The sequence below is a fragment of the Oncorhynchus tshawytscha genome, linkage group LG25 (genome assembly GCF_018296145.1).
Source record: "Oncorhynchus tshawytscha isolate Ot180627B linkage group LG25, Otsh_v2.0, whole genome shotgun sequence".
NCBI lineage: Eukaryota > Metazoa > Chordata > Actinopteri > Salmoniformes > Salmonidae > Oncorhynchus > Oncorhynchus tshawytscha.
Genome location: NC_056453.1, coordinates 33,535,792 through 33,553,300, shown reverse-complemented (window position 1 = coordinate 33,553,300; position 17,509 = coordinate 33,535,792). Strand labels below are relative to the sequence as shown.

Here is a 17,509-nt window from a genome sequence, read left to right as displayed (position 1 = left end):
GGTCTAACTTGAAGAGGAACTCACAGGAGAAACTCTTGAGAGACAAAAAAAATCTGTTTTACCACGGTTACGATATGCGGTTGTGACATGTGACCCTAACTGTTGAATGCAATAACGTCATAATTGAAAGCAATGATGATATTTTCTACACAGATGAGTTTTTCTACACATACGCAATTATTGCCTGAGGACCTTTCGGATGCATTTTGGTCACTTCAAACTACACTTCCATCAGATTGAAATACTTTGAAAGTACTGTCAGACTGATTTGTAATAGACTTGTCAGGAACCCAAATAAAAACGAAACATTGGCTGTTTTTTTACATGGTGGGGTCATGAAACATTTTGGGGTCATGTGTCAAAAAAGTTTGGGAACTCCTGGTTGAAATATAATACACATACTAAGAGCAGTTGTACATGGCAGTTTAAAACAACTGATTGGCTTAGGCCTATATAGCCTGACGTGGTGTGGAAGATCAAATGAAACAAACAGTCAATTACTTTTTTAAACTTTTTTTTTTTAAACTGTAGTTTATTTAGTAAATATTTTCTTAGTTCTAGTTCTTGAACTGCATTGTTGGTTAAGAGCTTGTAAGTAAGCATTTCACCTGTTAAATTCAGCACGTGACAAATAAAATGTGATTTGATACCCGTGCCTCGGCCAGATTAAGGAAGGCTGGCAGGAATGGAGGCTGGCCTAAAAATCACAATTCAAAAAACGAAATTAAGGCATTGTCTTGGTGCTGACACAATTATTTCAATGAAATTAAGTATTTGCATGTGTATGTTTCATCACACGTAGTGACAATTATCACTCTGTGCTCTGGAATCCCACCTTGAGCCGAGAAAACTACAAGTCCCAAAATTCAACACCTATTTTGTGGAACGTTCATGCGCAGCACGTTGTGCATGTGGACATGCTGTGAATTATCGAAGCGCGTGCAGTTTACCCATTCTGCAGGTGTTTTGCAAAGTGAAGTACCGTTAGCATTTATCTCACTTTCTGAAGACGCTACTCAAAGTCATGGGTGAACCAGTGTCTGAAATGTGTGATCACCTCATCAAAGCTGTTAACGTGATGATGGACGCGGAGTCTAGTCAAATATATCGTCTGGAGGCCCTAAAGGTATCTCGATGGCTAGATGCTAGTTAGCTAACGTTAGCCAGTAAGGCGCCAGCTAGCTAGCTAGCTAGCTTTCCCAGTTGTGATGTGGTTGCTTGAATGAAGATGGGCTGTGTTACATAAATACATAGCTAGCTAGTTATAACTTAGCATTATAGACGTCGATCGTGGCATTTTACCATGTTTATTGCATGGATTAATCGATGGGCGTAGCTTGCTAGTCATTTAGCTAACTAGCTAGCTAACGTCATGGCTAACATGCCATTCCCATCACGTTGCAAGTTGCAGATTTCATTCATTGCACACCGGTAGCAACCTAGATATCTGTGCAGAACCATTACTGATGCCTGATGCACTCAAACTGAATGCAAGATCACTTATGCCCAGAATTTAGCCTAGATCTATTGATTGCGTTGAATATACTTGAGTTATTCAGTGTTTTGATTGCCAGCAGCTACTTTCTAGCTACAGTAGCAATCTTTGACTCCTCCTAAGGCACTTCTTTGTAAAGCTCCATACATTATACTGATAACTATGACTGATATCATTAATGTGAATGAGTTTGTTCTAGCTGACTACCGCAAGGTAGATAATTGAGTGAGTGCATTAACTTGTCCATCGTGTCTCTCTTTCTCTTCAGTTTTGTGAAGAATTCAAAGAGAAGTGTCCATTCTGTGTTCCATGTGGGCTACAGTTAGCAGATAAAGCCCAAACAGCAGTGGTGAGGCACTTTGGTCTACAGATACTGGAGCACGTCATCAAGTGAGTTCATGAGTATATTTGTCATTATGATTCAGTTCTGCACATTTACATTTTGGTCATTTAGCAGACACTATTAACCCTCATTGCTCCTGTAAGTCGCTCTGGATAAGTGCCTTGCTCAAGAGCACATCAACATATTTTTTTCTAGTCAGCTCAGGGATTTGAACCAGCGCCCTTTCGGTTACTGGCCCAATGCCCTTAAGCTAGACTACCAGCCACTCCATCATTGTCATCAAGATATTCCCCTACACATGTGGCCTGGACACGTGCATGCCAATGTGTTCCCCAAAACCTTGTTTTTCTTCATGTTGAGAACAGGTTCAGATGGAACAACATGCCACAGCAGGAGAAAGTCCAGCTGAAGAACTGTGCCATGGGGCTGTTGTCATCTGTAAGTCTGTCTGGGTGATAAACACCCTCTTTCTCTATTTTTCTAGAAAAGGTATGTGGCAGACAAGATGATGAAGGGAATTAATGGTGGTCTGTCCACAGAACAGCAAATATAGTTTTTTACAATTTTTAAGTAGAAATAAACCAACAAATTCCACATTGTTGCGTGATCTGTTAGGTGTACATGAATTAATATGCTGACACTAGTCCGTTCCCTGACTGGCACACTGCCTCGCTCTGCAGGGCACATATCCTATCCTGGAGGAGGAGAGTCACATCAAGGACGTTCTCGCACGGATCATAGTGGAGATGATCAAGAGAGAATGGCCTCAGCACTGGCCTGACATGCTCAAGGAGATGGAGGCACTGACCAGCATAGGGGTGAGTCAGCACTTTCCATTTCAGTGTTACCCCTAGGTTGTTATGTTGGCGGGGTGCCAAGGCCCCCCCCCACCCCGAGCCAACTTTTAGGGCTCAAAACATCATAGGATTCAATTGGAGAGTACATTCCAGTACACAAATTAAGTTGTTGTGATCAGATTAATGTCAACTCCCTCTCCCTCCCTCATTCCTTCCCCGCCCCCAGGAGGCCCAGACAGAGCTGGTGATGATGATCCTGCTGCGGCTGGCGGAGGACGTGATCACCTTCCAGACGCTGCCCGCCCAGCGCCGCAGGGACATCCAGCAGACCCTCACCCAGAACATGGAGAGCATCTTTAGCTTCCTGCTCACCATCCTGCAGCTCCACGTCGACGAGTACCGCAAACTGGTAAACAGACAATGGTTACACCCGTCTGTCTCATGGTGTAGATTATTTTGCGGCAGTATTTTTCACCTTTTATTGATATGTTCTACCTTTTTGTATCTCTTCCAGAAAAAAATACTAGGCCAAGAATTGCAGGTAGGAAGGAGTGTTTTAGATGCACTACAATCTATATTCTAATGTATTATATTTACAGTTAGACACCCAGCTAAAGAGACTTCTCTGTCCTACCCCCTCTCTCCCATCTCTCCCCTCCCTACTCCTTCCTCTTCCCTCTCTCTGTTCTGCCCCCTCTCTCCCATCTCTCCCCTCCCTACTCCTCTTCCCTCCCTCTGTTTCCTGCCCCCGGTCAGGCCAAGGCCCACTGTCGTGTAGGCGTGGCTGCTCTGAGCACCCTGGCAGGCTACATAGACTGGGTGGCCCTGGCCCACCTCACCAATGACAACTGTCGCCTGCTGGAGATGCTATGTCTGCTGCTCAGTGAGACAGAGCTGCAGCTGGAGGCTGCCGAGTGCCTGCTCATCGCCATCAGCCGCAAGGTTACTACACATTACTAGACACTCCCCTTACTGCAGACAGGGTTTGTAGGACCTGACAGGGCCCTTTGTGTCCAGACACTCCCCTTACTGCTGGCACACCCCTTTCTAGGACAGGACCAGATATTTGTTCACGGCTCCCGAGTGGCGCTGCGGTCTAAGACACTGCATCTCAGTGCTAGAGGCATCACTACAGTCCCTGGTTCGATTCCAGGCTGTATCACATCCGGCCGTGATTGGTCCCATAGGGCGGGGCACAATTGGCCCAGTGTCGTCCGGGTTTAACCGTGGTAGGCCGTCAAGGTAAATAAGAATTTGTTCTTAAATGACTTGCCTAGTTAAAAAAAAGATATATATATATTTGTTGGAATTTGAAATGGAGGTCTGCAGCTACTGAATGGCCAGTACTAGTCAGGTACGTCACATGGCTGTGTGAACTGCTGGGTCATCTTAACGTCTTAAAGACAGTACTGTGCAGCAGTCTTCGTCGACCTGGTCAAGGCTTCCGACTCTGTCAATCACCGCATTCTTATCGGCAGACTCAACAGCCTTGGTTTCTCAAATGACTGCCTCGCTTGTTTCACCAACTACTAATCTGATACAGTTCAGTGTGTCAAATCGGAGGGCCTATTGTCTGGACCTCTGGCAGTCTCTATGGGGTTACCACAGGGTTCAATTCTCGGGCTGACTCTTTTCTCTGTATATATCAATGATGTCACTCTTGCTGCAGGTGATTCTTTGATCCACTTCTACACAGACGACACCATTCTGTATACATCTGGCCCTTCTTTGTACACTGTGTTAACAAACCTTCAAACTAGATTCAACGCCATACAACACTCCTTCCGTGACCTCCCAACTGCTCTTAAACGCTAGTAAAACCAAATGCATGCTTTTCAACCGTTCGCTGCCCGCACCCGCCCGCCCAGCATCACTACTCTAGACGGTTCTGACTCAGAATATGTGGACAACTACAAATACCTAGGTGTCTGGTTAGACTGTAAACTCATATTAAACAATATTAAATCTAGAATCGGCTTCCTATTTCGCAACAAAGCCTCCTTCACTCACGCCGCCAAACATACCCTTGTAAAACTGACTATCCTACCGATCCTCGACTTCGGCGATGTCATTTACAAAATAGCCTCCAACCCTCTACTCAGCAAATTGGATGTAGTCTATCACAGTGCCATCCGTTTTGTCACCAAAGCCCCATATACTACCCACCACTGTGACCTATATGCCCTCGTTGGCTGGCCCTCGCTTCATACTCATCACCAGACCCACTGGCTCCATTTCATCTACAAGTCCATGCTAGGTAAAGCTCTGCCTTATCTCCGCTCACTGGTCATGATAACAACACCCACCTGTAGCACGCGCTCCAGCAGGTGTATCTCACTGATCATCCCCAAAGCCAACACCTCCTTTGGCCGCCGTTTCTTCAGGATTTCTGCTGCCAATGACTGGAACGAATTGCAAAAATCACTTAAGCTGGAGACTTATATTTCCCTCACTAACTTTAAACATCAGCTATCAGAGCAGCTAACCGATCGCTGCAGCTGTACATAGCCCCTCTGTAAACAGCCCATCCAATCTGTCTACCTCATCCCCATATTGTTTTTATTTATTTACTTCTCTTTTGCACACCAGTATTTATACTTGCACATCATCATCTGCACATTTATCACTCCAGTGTTAATCTGCTAAATTGATATTACTTCTCTACTATGGCCTATTTATTGCCTTACCTCCTCACACCATTTGCACACACTTTATATAGACTATTTTTTTCTATTGTGTTATTGACTGTACGCTTGTTTATGCCATGTAACTCTGTGATGTTGTTTTTGTTGCACTGCTTTGCTTTATCTTGGTCAGGTCGCATTTGTAAATGAGAACTTGTTCTCAACTGGCCGACCTGGTTAAATAAAGGTGTTCTCAACTGGCCGACCTGGTTAAATAAAGGTGTTCTCAACTGGCCGACCTGGTTAAATAAAGGTGTTCTCAACTGGCCGACCTGGTTAAATAAAGGTGTTCTCAACTGGCCGACCTGGTTAAATAAAGGTGTTCTCAACTGGCCGACCTGGTTAAATAAAGGTGTTCCCAACTGGCCGACCTGGTTAAATAAAGGTGTTCCCAACTGGCCGACCTGGTTAAATAAAGGTGTTCTCAACTGGCCGACCTGGTTAAATAAAGGTGTTCTCAACTGGCCGACCTGGTTAAATAAAGGTGAAATAAGAATCCAAATAGATGTGCCTGGTGTGTCCACAGGGGAAGCTGGATGACAGGAAACCGCTCATGGTGCTGTTTGATGATGTCGCCATGCACTACATCCTGTCTGCAGCACAGTGAGTACCATTCCTCTCATCAGCCTTAAGGCTTTACACAGAAGCATTTCTAGCTCGTTCCGGCTTCTCATTGGTTTGTGGCTACAGGTCTGCAGATGGAGCAGCAACATACAACACCTCCTCTCCGACACAGTGAGTAGCCTACACCTGTTGGTGTTCCACGTCAGCGCCTGCCCAGCAGTCGTATGTTTTTTTGCTCTAGAACATGGTTGATATTAAGCATTAGCATTGGAGCTCATACGGCCTGTTATTTTGCCCCCCCCAGGCCAGTGGTGGAGAGACACTACATCTTCCTGAAGAGGCTTTGTCAGGTCCTGTGTTCCCTTGGCAGCCAACTCTGCTTCTTAGTGGTGAGTCTGTCTGCACTGTCTTTGATTACGATCATCTATTTACTTTATTGTTGTATGTATTTTCTTTATAGTACTTGATGGTTCTGTCCTTTTGTCTTATGTGTTTCTAATGCAGGGTTCAGGTGTGGAGGTCGATGTACCTGCAAACCTCAGCAAGTACACAGAAGCATTCCTGGCCTTCACCACTCACCCAAGCCAGGTGAGTTACCTGCTGTCACAGTAAAGTAGCAGCCAGGTGAGTTACCTGCTGTCACAGTAAAGTAGCAGCCAGGTGAGTTACCTGCTGTCACAGTAAAGTAGCAGCCAGGTGAGTTACCTGCTGTCACAGTAAAGTAGCAGCCAGGTGAGTTACCTGCTGTCACAGTAAAGTAGCAGCCAGGTGACTTACCTGCTGTCACAGTAAAGTAGCAGCCAGGTGACTTACCTGCTGTCACAGTAAAGTAGCAGCCAGGTGACTTACCTGCTGTCACAGTAAAGTAGCAGCCAGGTGACTTACCTGCTGTCACAGTAAAGTAGCAGCCAGGTGACTTACCTGCTGTCACAGTAAAGTAGCAGCCAGGTGACTTACCTGCTGTCACAGTAAAGTAGCAGCCAGGTGACTTACCTGCTGTCACAGTAAAGTAGCAGCCAGGTGACTTACCTGCTGTCACAGTAAAGTAGCAGCCAGGTGACTTACCTGCTGTCACAGTAAAGTAGCAGCCAGGTGACTTACCTGCTGTCACAGTAGAGTAGCAGCCAGGTGACTTACCTGCTGTCACAGTAGAGTAGCAGCCAGGTGAGTTACCTGCTGTCACAGTAAAGTAGCAGCCAGGTGAGTTACCTGCTGTCACAGTAAAGTAGCAGCCAGGTGAGTTACCTGCTGTCACAGTAAAGTAGCAGCCAGGTGAGTTACCTGCTGTCACAGTAAAGTAGCAGCCACAGGCTCTTGATTCAAATCCATACAGCTAGTTAATACTACTGGTTTCTCCATATCTCCCTTTGTCGTTTCTGGGCCTGGAGCACTGAACGGTGACGGGGTTCTTCTTTCATTTCTTCATCTGTTCTGATCTATTCTTCTCTGAACTGAAGTATGCATTTCCCCACCAGTTCCTAAGATCTTCCACCCAGATCACATGGGGAACCCTGTTCAGACATGAGATTCTCTCCAAGGATCCTGTCATCATCCAGATGATGATCAAGTACTTCAGAGCCACCATGACCAACCTAGTCAAGGTGAGACGGGCTACAACGTACGTGCATCCAAGATTTTGTGCAGGTGAACAAAGTATCAAAATGTCCATTAGAAAAATGAGCAAGTAACGGACTCATTGAGTTACACACAAACTATGATAAATAATGACAACTACAACAAAAGGTTGAGCTTCTCCACTATTTCTATTGTTTCTTTACATGCTTTGGGAAGGTTCTTTAATTGTCTGACTTTGTGTTCTCATGCTCCTCCTCTAGACTGGTTTCCCTTCCAGGAACGACAGTCCCAGCTGTGAGTACTCCCGTCATGACTTCGACAGTGATGAAGACTTCAACTCCTTCTTCAACTGTAAGCAATGTGACCCCTATTTTAATTGAAAAACTTTGATTTATGCAATCTTAGCAAATAAATAATATGATATATTCTCAAAGAATGTTCTGTCCAGTTTGTTCGTACGGATCACGACCCTGGTGCTTGTGTCCGTGTTCCAGCGTTCCGAGCGCAGCAGGGGGAGGCGGTCCGGAACGCGTGCCGTGTCGTTCCCTTGGAGGGCTTCCAGATTGCAGCAGAGTGGCTGCAGTATCAGATCAGTACACCCATTGACATCGGGACCACTGGGTGTAGGTCCTGCTTCTTGACTGTGGCTCACTGAAGATCTGGGAAGGGGGGGTCGTGTGTGTGTGTGTGTGATGACAAATGTGTCAGTATGAAACAGTGTCTTGGGGGAATGTGGGATTAACATGCTGCCAGCCACAGCAGTCAGACTACCACAAGAGTAGGTGTAGGGTTCATAACCAGAGAGGTTGTGGACTCGGGCCATTAGTACGTATCTAGGTCATCTGAGCTGACTGCTCAAATCAAGAGTTCACCCGTATCAAGAGGAAGTAGAGAGTTGAGGTTCTTATAAAGGAAATGCTTCTTTATATGGATGATATGAATTCTCACTCTAGGTCACCGTAACACAGGCATATAGATGAATTCTCACTCTAGGTCACCGTAACACAGGCATATAGATGAATTCTCACTCTAGGTCACCGTAACACAGGCATATAGATGAATTCTCACTCTAGGTCACCCACAGTAACACAGGCATATAGATGAATTCTCACTCTAGGTCACCGTAACACAGGCATATAGATGAATTCTCACTCTAGGTCACCGTAACACAGGCATATAGATGAATTCTCACTCTAGGTCACCCGTAACACAGGCATATAGATGAATTCTCACTCTAGGTCACCGTAACACAGGCATATAGATGAATTCTCACTCTAGGTCACCGTAACACAGGCATATAGATGAATTCTCACTCTAGGTCACCCGTAACACAGGCATATAGATGAATTCTCATATAGATCTCAGGTCACCGTAACACAGGCATATAGATGAATTCTCACTCTAGGTCACCCGTAACACAGGCATATAGATGAATTCTCACTCTAGGTCACCGTAACACAGGCATATAGATGAATTCTCACTCTAGGTCACCGTAACACAGGCATATAGATGAATTCTCACTCTAGGTCACCCGTAACACAGGCATATAGATGAATTCTCACTCTAGGTCACCGTAACACAGGCATATAGATGAATTCTCACTCTAGGTCACCGTAACACAGGCATATAGATGAATTCTCACTCTAGGTCACCCATAACACAGGCATATAGATGAATTCTCACTCTAGGTCACCCGTAACACAGGCATATAGATGAATTCTCACTCTAGGTCACCCGTAACACAGGCATATAGATGAATTCTCACTCTAGGTCACCGTAACACAGGCATATAGATGAATTCTCACTCTAGGTCACCGTAACACAGGCATATAGATGAATTCTCACTCTAGGTCACCCGTAACACAGGCATATAGATGAATTCTCACTCTAGGTCACCGTAACACAGGCATATAGATGAATTCTCACTCTAGGTCACCACAGGCAACACAGGCATATAGATGAATTCTCACTCTAGGTCACCGTAACACAGGCATATAGATGAATTCTCACTCTAGGTCACCCGTAACACAGGCATATAGATGAATTCTCACTCTAGGTCACCGTAACACAGGCATATAGATGAATTCTCACTCTAGGTCACCGTAACACAGGCATATAGATGAATTCTCACTCTAGGTCACCCGTAACACAGGGATATAGATGAATTCTCACTCTAGGTCACCGTAACACAGGCATATAGATGAATTCTCACTCACCGTAACACAGGCATATCACTCTAGGTCACCGTAACACAGGCATATAGATGAATTCTCACTCTAGGTCACCGTAACACAGGCATATAGATGAATTCTCACTCTAGGTCACCGTAACACAGGCATATAGATGAATTCTCACTCTAGGTCACCGTAACACAGGCATATAGATGAATTCTCACTCTAGGTCACCAGGCATATAGATGAACACAGGCATATAGATGAATTCTCACTCTAGGTCACCGTAACACAGGCATATAGATGAATTCTCACTCTAGGTCACCCGTAACACAGGCATATAGATGAATTCTCACTCTAGGTCACCGTAACACAGGCATATAGATGAATTCTCACTCTAGGTCACCGTAACACAGGCATATAGATGAATTCTCACTCTAGGTCACCCGGTCAACACAGGGATCATAGATGATGATTCTCACTCTAGGTCACCGTAACACAGGCATATAGATGAATTCTCACTCTAGGTCACCTAGTAACACAGGCATATAGATGAATTCTCACTCTAGGTCACCGTAACACAGGCATATAGATGAATTCTCACTCTAGGTCACCCGTAACACAGGCATATAGATGAATTCTCACTCTAGGTCACCGTAACACAGGCATATAGATGAATTCTCACTCTAGGTCACCCGTAACACAGGCATATAGATGAATTCTCACTCTAGGTCACCGTAACACAGGCATATAGATGAATTCTCACTCTAGGTCACCATAACACAGGCATATAGATGAATTCTCACTCTAGGTCACCCGTAACACAGGCATATAGATGAATTCTCACTCTAGGTCACCCGTAACACAGGCATATAGATGAATTCTCACTCTAGGTCACCGTAACACAGGCATATAGATGAATTCTCACTCTAGGTCACCGTAACACAGGCATATAGATGAATTCTCACTCTAGGTCACCGTAACACAGGCATATAGATGAATTCTCACTCTAGGTCACCGTAACACAGGCATATAGATGAATTCTCACTCTAGGTCACCGTAACACAGGCATATAGATGAATTCTCACTCTAGGTCACCCGTAACACAGGGATATAGATGAATTCTCACTAGGTCACCCGTAACACAGGCATATAGATGAATTCTCACTAGGTCACCGTAACACAGGCATATAGATGAATTCTCACTCTAGGTCACCGTAACACAGGCATATAGATGAATTCTCACTCTAGGTCACCCGTAACACACGCATATAGAATTCTCGTAACAACTCTATGAAAGAGATTGATACTGGTGGTGCCTGTTAACTAATTAGATAATTAGCATTATTAACTAACTATAGACTTTGTCTCGTCTTCTCACCTTTTTCCCTCCCTCCTGTCTTTTTCTCTTCCTCTTCTCTCTCTCTGTCCTCTCTCCACCCTCTCTCTGTCTTCTCTCTCTTCCTACTCCCTCCTCTGTATTATCTCCCTTCCTCCTCTCTCCCTGTCTTCTCTCCCTTCCTCCTCTCTCCCTGTCTTCTCTCCCTTCCTCCTCTCTCCCTGTCTTCTCTCCCTTCCTCCTCTCTCCCTGTCTTCTCTCCCTTCCTCCTCTCTCCCTGTCTTCTCTCCTTCCTTCCTCCTCTCTCCCTGTCTTCTCTCTTCTTCCTCCTCTCTCCCTGTCTTCTCTCCCTCCTCTCCCTCTGTCTCTCTTCCTCCTCCCTCCCTCTGTCTTCTCTCCCTTCCTCCTCTCTCCCTCTGTCTTCTCTCCTCCTCCCTCCTCTCTCCCTGTCTTCTCTCCCCTCCTCCCTCCTCTGTCTCTCTCCTTCTCTGTCTTCTCTCCTTCCTTCCTCCTCTTCTCCTTCCTCCTCCTCCCTCCCTATGTCTTCTCCCTCCCTTCCTCCTCTCCTCCCTCTGTCTTCTCTCCCTTCCTCCTCTCTCCTTCCTCCTCCCTCCCTCCCTTGTCTTCTCTCCTTCCTCCTCCCTCCCTCTGTCTTCTCTCCTTCCTCCTCCCTCCCTCTGTCTTCTCTCTCTTCCTCCTCCCTCCCTGTCTTCTCTCCCTTCCTCCTCCCTCCCTCTGTCTTCTCTCTCTTCCTCCTCCCTCCCTCTGTCTTCTCTCTCCTCCTCCCTCCCTCTGTCCTCCTCTTCCTCCCCTCCTATGTCTTCTTCTCTCTCCTTCCTCCCTCCCTCCCTCCTGTCTTCTCTCTCTTCCTCCTCCCTCCCTCTATGTCTTCTCTCTCTTCCTCCTCCCTCCCTCTGTCTCTCTTCTTCCTCCTCCCTCCCTCTGTCTTCTCTCTCTTCCTCCTCCCTCCCTCTGTCTTCTCTCTCTTCCTCCTCCCTCCCTCTGTCTTCTCTCTCTTCCTCCTCCCTCCCTCTGTCTTCTCTCTCTTCCTCCTCCCTCCTTCTCTGTCTTCTCTCTCTTCCTCCTCCCTCCCTCTGTCTTCTCTCCTCTCCTCTCTCCCTCCCTCTGTCTTCTCTCTCTTCCTCCTCCTCCCTCTGTCTTCTCTCTCTTCCTCCTCCCTCCCTCTGTCTTCTCTCTCTTCCTCCTCCTTCTCCCTCTGTCTTCCTCCTCTTCTCTCTCCTCCCTCCGTCTTCTCTCCCTTCCTCCTCCCTCCGTCCTCCTCTCCCTCCCTCCCTATGTCTGTCTCTCTCTCTCTTCCTCCCTCCCTCCCTCTGTCTTCTCTCTCTTCCTCCTCCCCTCCCTCTGTCTTCTCTCTCTTCCTCCTCCCTCCCTCTGTCTTCTCTCTCTTCCTCCTCCCTCCCTCTGTCTTCTCTCTCTTCCTCCTCCCTCCCTCTGTCTTCTCGCCCTTCCTCCTTTCCAGCTAAGATGGCAGAGGGGCTGTGCTCTATCCTGTCTCCGTCAGCGGTCCAGTGGGATGCTATGACCTTCTTCACAGAGAGTGTTGTGGGACAGCTCTTCAAGAACGTGGAGGTTGAGGTATGAGGAAGCTAAACACAGCCGAGAGTTAGAGGGGTAGAGAGGGTGATACGCTATCCAGAGACGGTCAAAGTGTGAACGCCACCAGTCGGGTTCCCTAGATGGCAACAATGCAACAGCTACTACTTGTAGGTATTGTTGAAAGACAAAACCATTGATTTATGCTTTCTTCCCCATGGCTCAATAACATAACCAAGTGTTATGAAAGGAAATGATGATGATGAACCCCTAACTCTCGTGTTTCTCTGCCCTTTCTGTAGAAGTTGCCAGTAGATCAGGGCATTGAGCTGCTACAGGCAGTGTTGAACTACAACACCCAAGACCCTCTCATCCTGTCCTGTGTTCTCACCAACCTCTCCTCCCTCTTCCCCTTCGTCACACACCGACCTCACTTCCTGCCTCAGGTCCTCTACAAGGTGAACACCCAAACATGTACACACCAATCTATAATCTCTCCGTCTTCATGTGGGTGGTGTTAAACTGTTGTTTTTTTCTTTCCCAGCTGTTTGCCTCCATCACATTTGAGGTGGTAGAGGAGAGCAAGGTGAGCCGTCTTAAATATTCTCAGGAGGGATGTCAGATGTGTGTTCTTTGGGATTGTATAAAAATAATTGGTATCTGGGGCCAAGTTTTCGGTCCAATCTGTTAAGTTCATGTTTTAAGTCTCCCTATATTTCTGTTATTACGGGGCTATCACTCAGTCAAGAGTGCGCCTGCGCGGGAAGTCTTGTTGTTGATGGACCTGGAGTGGAATGGCTACCTTGTAGTGTGTTCATACAGTATAGTAAACTTAGTTAAACTGGAACCTTGTCATTGTGTCATTTCGAGTTAACATTGGTAACAGAGGATGGCTAATAACTACAATGTGCCACCTCACTTCGACGAGAAGAGGTTGTACGAAAGTTGGGAAAATGAAGGATGACGGTATGGGAACTTTGATCAGAGCACTGGATTCTGTATTTCTTAAAGAAGAGGAAGATTGTGCCTACGAGGCATAGTCAAACTTTGACAGTGTTACGAGAGATATTTTGGCTGCAATGACGGACTACATCATTGATTTCGAATAGAGGTACAATAGGATGTGCAAGGACGACATGGTTCTCCCGGATGCAGTGTTAGCTTTCAAGTTGTTAGATACTACTGTCTGTCTGGATAGTAGAGACATGGTTCTCCTGGATGCAGTGTTAGCTTTCAAGTTGTTAGATACTGTCTATATGGATGGTGGAGACATGGTTCTCCTGGATGCAGTGTTAGGATGGTGGAGACTTTCTCCTGGATGCAGTTGCTTTCAAGTTGTTAGATACTACTGTCTGTCTGGATGGTATGGATGGTGTTATCTTTCAAGAGTAGAGACATGGTTCTCCTGGATGCAGTGTTATCTTTCATGTTGTTAGATACTACTGTCTGTCTGGATGGTAGAGACATGGTTCTCCTGGGTGCAGTGTTATCTTTCAAGTTGTTAGATACTGTCTGTCTGGATGGTAGAGACATGGTTCTCCTGGATGCAGTGTTATCTTTCAAGTTGTTAGATACTACTGTCTGTCTGGATGGTAGAGACATGGTTCTCCTGGATGCAGTGTTATCTTTCAAGTTGTTAGATACTACTGTCTGTCTGAATGGTAGAGACATGGTTCTCCTGGGTGCAGTGTTATCTTTCAAGTTGCTAGATACTGTCTGTCTGGATGGTAGAGACATGGTTCTCCTGGATGCAGTGTTATCTTTCAAGTTGTTAGATACTACTGTCTATATGGATGGTAGAGACATGGTTCTCCTGGGTGCAGTGTTATCTTTCAAGTTGTTAGATACTACTGTCTGTCTGGATGGTAGAGACATGGTTCTCCTGGATGCAGTGTTATCTTTCAAGTTGTTAGATACTACTGTCTATATGGATGGTAGAGACATGGTTCTCCTGGATGCAGTGTTATCTTTCAAGTTGTTAGATACTACTGTCTGTCTGGATGGTAGAGACATGGTTCTCCTGGATGCAGTGTTATCTTTCAAGTTGTTAGATACTACTGTCTGTCTGGATGGTAGAGACATGGTTCTCCTGGATGCAGTGTTATCTTTCAAGTTGTTAGATACTACTGTCTGTCTGGATGGTAGAGACATGGTTCTCCTGGATGCAGTGTTATCTTTCAAGTTGTTAGATACTGCCTGTCTCGATGGTAGAGACATGGTTCTCCTGGATGCAGTGTTATCTTTCAAGTTGTTAGATACTGTCTGTCTGGATGGTAGAGATCATGGTTCTCCTGGATGCAGTGTTATCTTTCAAGTTGTTAGATACTGTCTGTCTGGATGGTAGAGACATGGTTCTCCTGGATGCAGTGTTATCTTTCAAGTTGTTAGATACTGTCTGTCTGGATGGTAGAGACATGGTTCTCCTGGATGCAGTGTTATCTTTCAAGTTGTTAGATACTGTCTGTCTGGATGGTAGAGACATGGTTCTCCTGGGTGCAGTGTTAGCTTTCAAGTTGTTAGATACTGTCTGTCTGGATGGTAGAGACATGGTTCTCCTGGATGCAGTGTTATCTTTCAAGTTGTTAGATACTGTCTGTCTGGATGGTAGAGACATGGTTCTCCTGGATGCAGTGTTAGCTTTCTAGTTGTTAGATACTGTCTGTCTGGATGGTAGAGACATGGTTCTCCTGGATGTAGTGTTAGCTTTCTAGTTGTTAGATACTGTCTGTCTGGATGGTAGAGACATGGTTCTCCTGGATGTAGTGTTAGCTTTCTAGTTGCTAGATACTGCTGTCTGTCTGGATGGTAGAGACATGGTTCTCCTGGATGCAGTGTTAGCTTTCTAGTTGTTAGATACTGTCTGTCTGGATGGTAGAGACATGGTTCTCCTGGATGCAGTGTTAGCTTTCTAGTTGTTAGATACTGTCTGTTTGTCTGGATGGTAGAGACATGGTTCTCCTGGATGCAGTGTTATCATTCAAGTTGTTAGATACTGTCTGTCTGTCTGGTAGAGACATGGTTCTCCTGGATGCAGTGTTATCTTTCAAGTTGTTAGATACTGTCTGTCTGTCTGGATGGTAGAGACATGGTTCTCCTGGATGCAGTGTTATCTTTCAAGTTGTTAGATACTGCCTGTCTCGATGGTAGAGACATGGTTCTCCTGGATGCAGTGTTATCTTTCAAGTTGTTAGATACTACTGTCTGTCTGGATGGTAGGGAGAAACAGTTGGCTTTGACTTCTTGTACTTGACTTTTGCATCAATGAATTCGGCACAAAAATTTTGGGTGAAAAGACGTCTGTCGCGCCAATAGCAGAAGGAATGTAAGTGAGTGACACATCATATCACACTGAGCAGCGGAGAAAAAGGCACCAACAAGTCACGTTCTCAAGACAACCAGAAGAGGGCGCCATTTCCCGGCACAAATCCACTGGACATATGGAAGGAGATCAAAAATGTGCTATTGGTCAGAGCACTTACCATTGGGTTAAAGACTGTCCTCGTAAAAATGAACAAGTTAAACTAACAGAGGAAAATGTAAACACAGAGCAGTGTAACATTACACTGTTTTAAAACTAATCTGCTTCTGATACTGAGATTTTTATAGTTGAATCCTTAGGATCTGCTGTGATTGATACTGCATGTAAACGGACAGTGTGTGGTGTAAAGTGGCGTGATAGCTGTGTCAGTGAACTAAATAGGAAAGTATGGTCCCTGCAGATATCCCCTACTATTGAGCAAAGCTTCCCTCAAGAAGGCAGAGGCTGTGCTAGACATAAACAATGACAGGGCAGTGACGTTTAAACAACCAGTGACTCTTGAACTTACTAGCTCAGGCCACTATTGTGTAAACATTTTAGACAAAGGCATCACACAGAGTCCATGTAAAAATGAGATTCTGATGAACACAAAGCACCTTTCAGCACCACATGCAGCGAGAAAAGCCTCACTGAAGCAGAGTGTTCAGAGAGAAGTCGCAGGGCTCTGAGGAAACAGCTACGACCCACCGATGAACAGTACAAAACTGGAAACAGTGTACTACAAACGAGTTGACTGTCAAGAGTGGAAAGGACCGGGAGTAGTCATTGGCCAAGATGGCGTGGTGATATTTGTGAGACACGGAGGCACCGTTGTCAGGGTGCATCACTCAAGATTGCGGAAAGTAAATGATCAACAAGATAGAAGGGCTATTGTTGAGAATCAGTCTCCTAATGAAAATGACAAAAAGGACACAGTAACAGACACAAACCTACCAGATGTTGCATCCAATGATATGGACACTGAAACTGCCACAGGAAGTGGAGCAGAGACCTTCAACCATGAAACAGGTAATACTGTTCAGTGTTCAAATAAGGAAAACATTCAACAACAGACACATGTGTTAAGACAACATGCTTGTTCCAATCTGAAAACTGGACAAGGTGTTAAATACATGGACAGAGAATGTGGTATTCCACATACAGCAACCATCATTGGACGAGCAGGAAAAGCCAAAGGAAAACACCAGAACTGGTACAACTTGCAGTACTCTGAACCAGCTACACTTTCTGGTACAACAGGGTCAGCTGACCTGTCACTTGTAGATCATCTCAGAATTGAACCACTGGAAAATCGAGAAAAACAGAACAACATTCAAATTGATGATGTACTTGAAACAAAGGATGTGTCATTTGACTCAGCTAAGCCAGATGAGCTCAGTAATTGGAGGAAAAATGGAGTGTTTGAGGAAGTCAAAGACATTGGCCAAAAATGTGTCTCAACAAGGTGGGTGTGAACCCTTAAAGAATCCTTAACTAGAATAGTGTCTAAAGCACGTCTAGTGGCTAGAGGTTTCGAGGAGCTGGCTGCTAAACAACTCCCAAAAGACTCATCTAGTGGCTAGAGGTTTAGAGGAGCTGGCTGCTAAACAACTCTCAAACGACTCACCGACATGGGCCTCAGAGTCACTCAGATTGCTGATGACAGTGATCTGCCAGAAAAAAATGGAA

At 45.4% G+C, this 17,509-nt stretch overlaps 1 protein-coding gene and 1 long non-coding RNA gene across 3 annotated transcripts in view; both read left to right on the top strand.

The window, feature by feature from the left end:
* The first annotated feature begins 885 nt into the window (after nt 1-885).
* Nucleotides 886-17,509, top strand: part of LOC112223924 (exportin-5) — a 30,514-nt gene continuing 13,890 nt past the window's right edge. The window contains exons 1-17 of the mRNA XM_042306261.1: nt 886-1,126; nt 1,764-1,885; nt 2,204-2,276; nt 2,519-2,656; nt 2,862-3,044; nt 3,150-3,176; nt 3,392-3,577; nt 5,846-5,922; nt 6,010-6,054; nt 6,188-6,272; nt 6,388-6,471; nt 7,359-7,484; nt 7,719-7,809; nt 7,953-8,081; nt 12,449-12,564; nt 12,825-12,980; nt 13,067-13,108. Coding sequence (XP_042162195.1) covers nt 1,025-1,126; nt 1,764-1,885; nt 2,204-2,276; nt 2,519-2,656; nt 2,862-3,044; nt 3,150-3,176; nt 3,392-3,577; nt 5,846-5,922; nt 6,010-6,054; nt 6,188-6,272; nt 6,388-6,471; nt 7,359-7,484; nt 7,719-7,809; nt 7,953-8,081; nt 12,449-12,564; nt 12,825-12,980; nt 13,067-13,108 — 1,782 coding nt within the window. The 5' untranslated portion in view covers nt 886-1,024. The remainder of the gene's footprint in view (nt 1,127-1,763; nt 1,886-2,203; nt 2,277-2,518; nt 2,657-2,861; nt 3,045-3,149; nt 3,177-3,391; nt 3,578-5,845; nt 5,923-6,009; nt 6,055-6,187; nt 6,273-6,387; nt 6,472-7,358; nt 7,485-7,718; nt 7,810-7,952; nt 8,082-12,448; nt 12,565-12,824; nt 12,981-13,066; nt 13,109-17,509) is intronic.
* Nucleotides 8,548-10,148, top strand: LOC121840829. Of its 2 annotated transcripts, none has more exons than XR_006079975.1 (5): nt 8,548-8,776; nt 8,824-9,308; nt 9,699-9,858; nt 9,950-10,070; nt 10,117-10,148. It is a non-coding gene; the product is annotated as an uncharacterized LOC121840829 (long non-coding RNA). The 2 variants fall into 2 exon arrangements; XR_006079973.1 differs by having other exon boundaries at nt 9,910-10,070.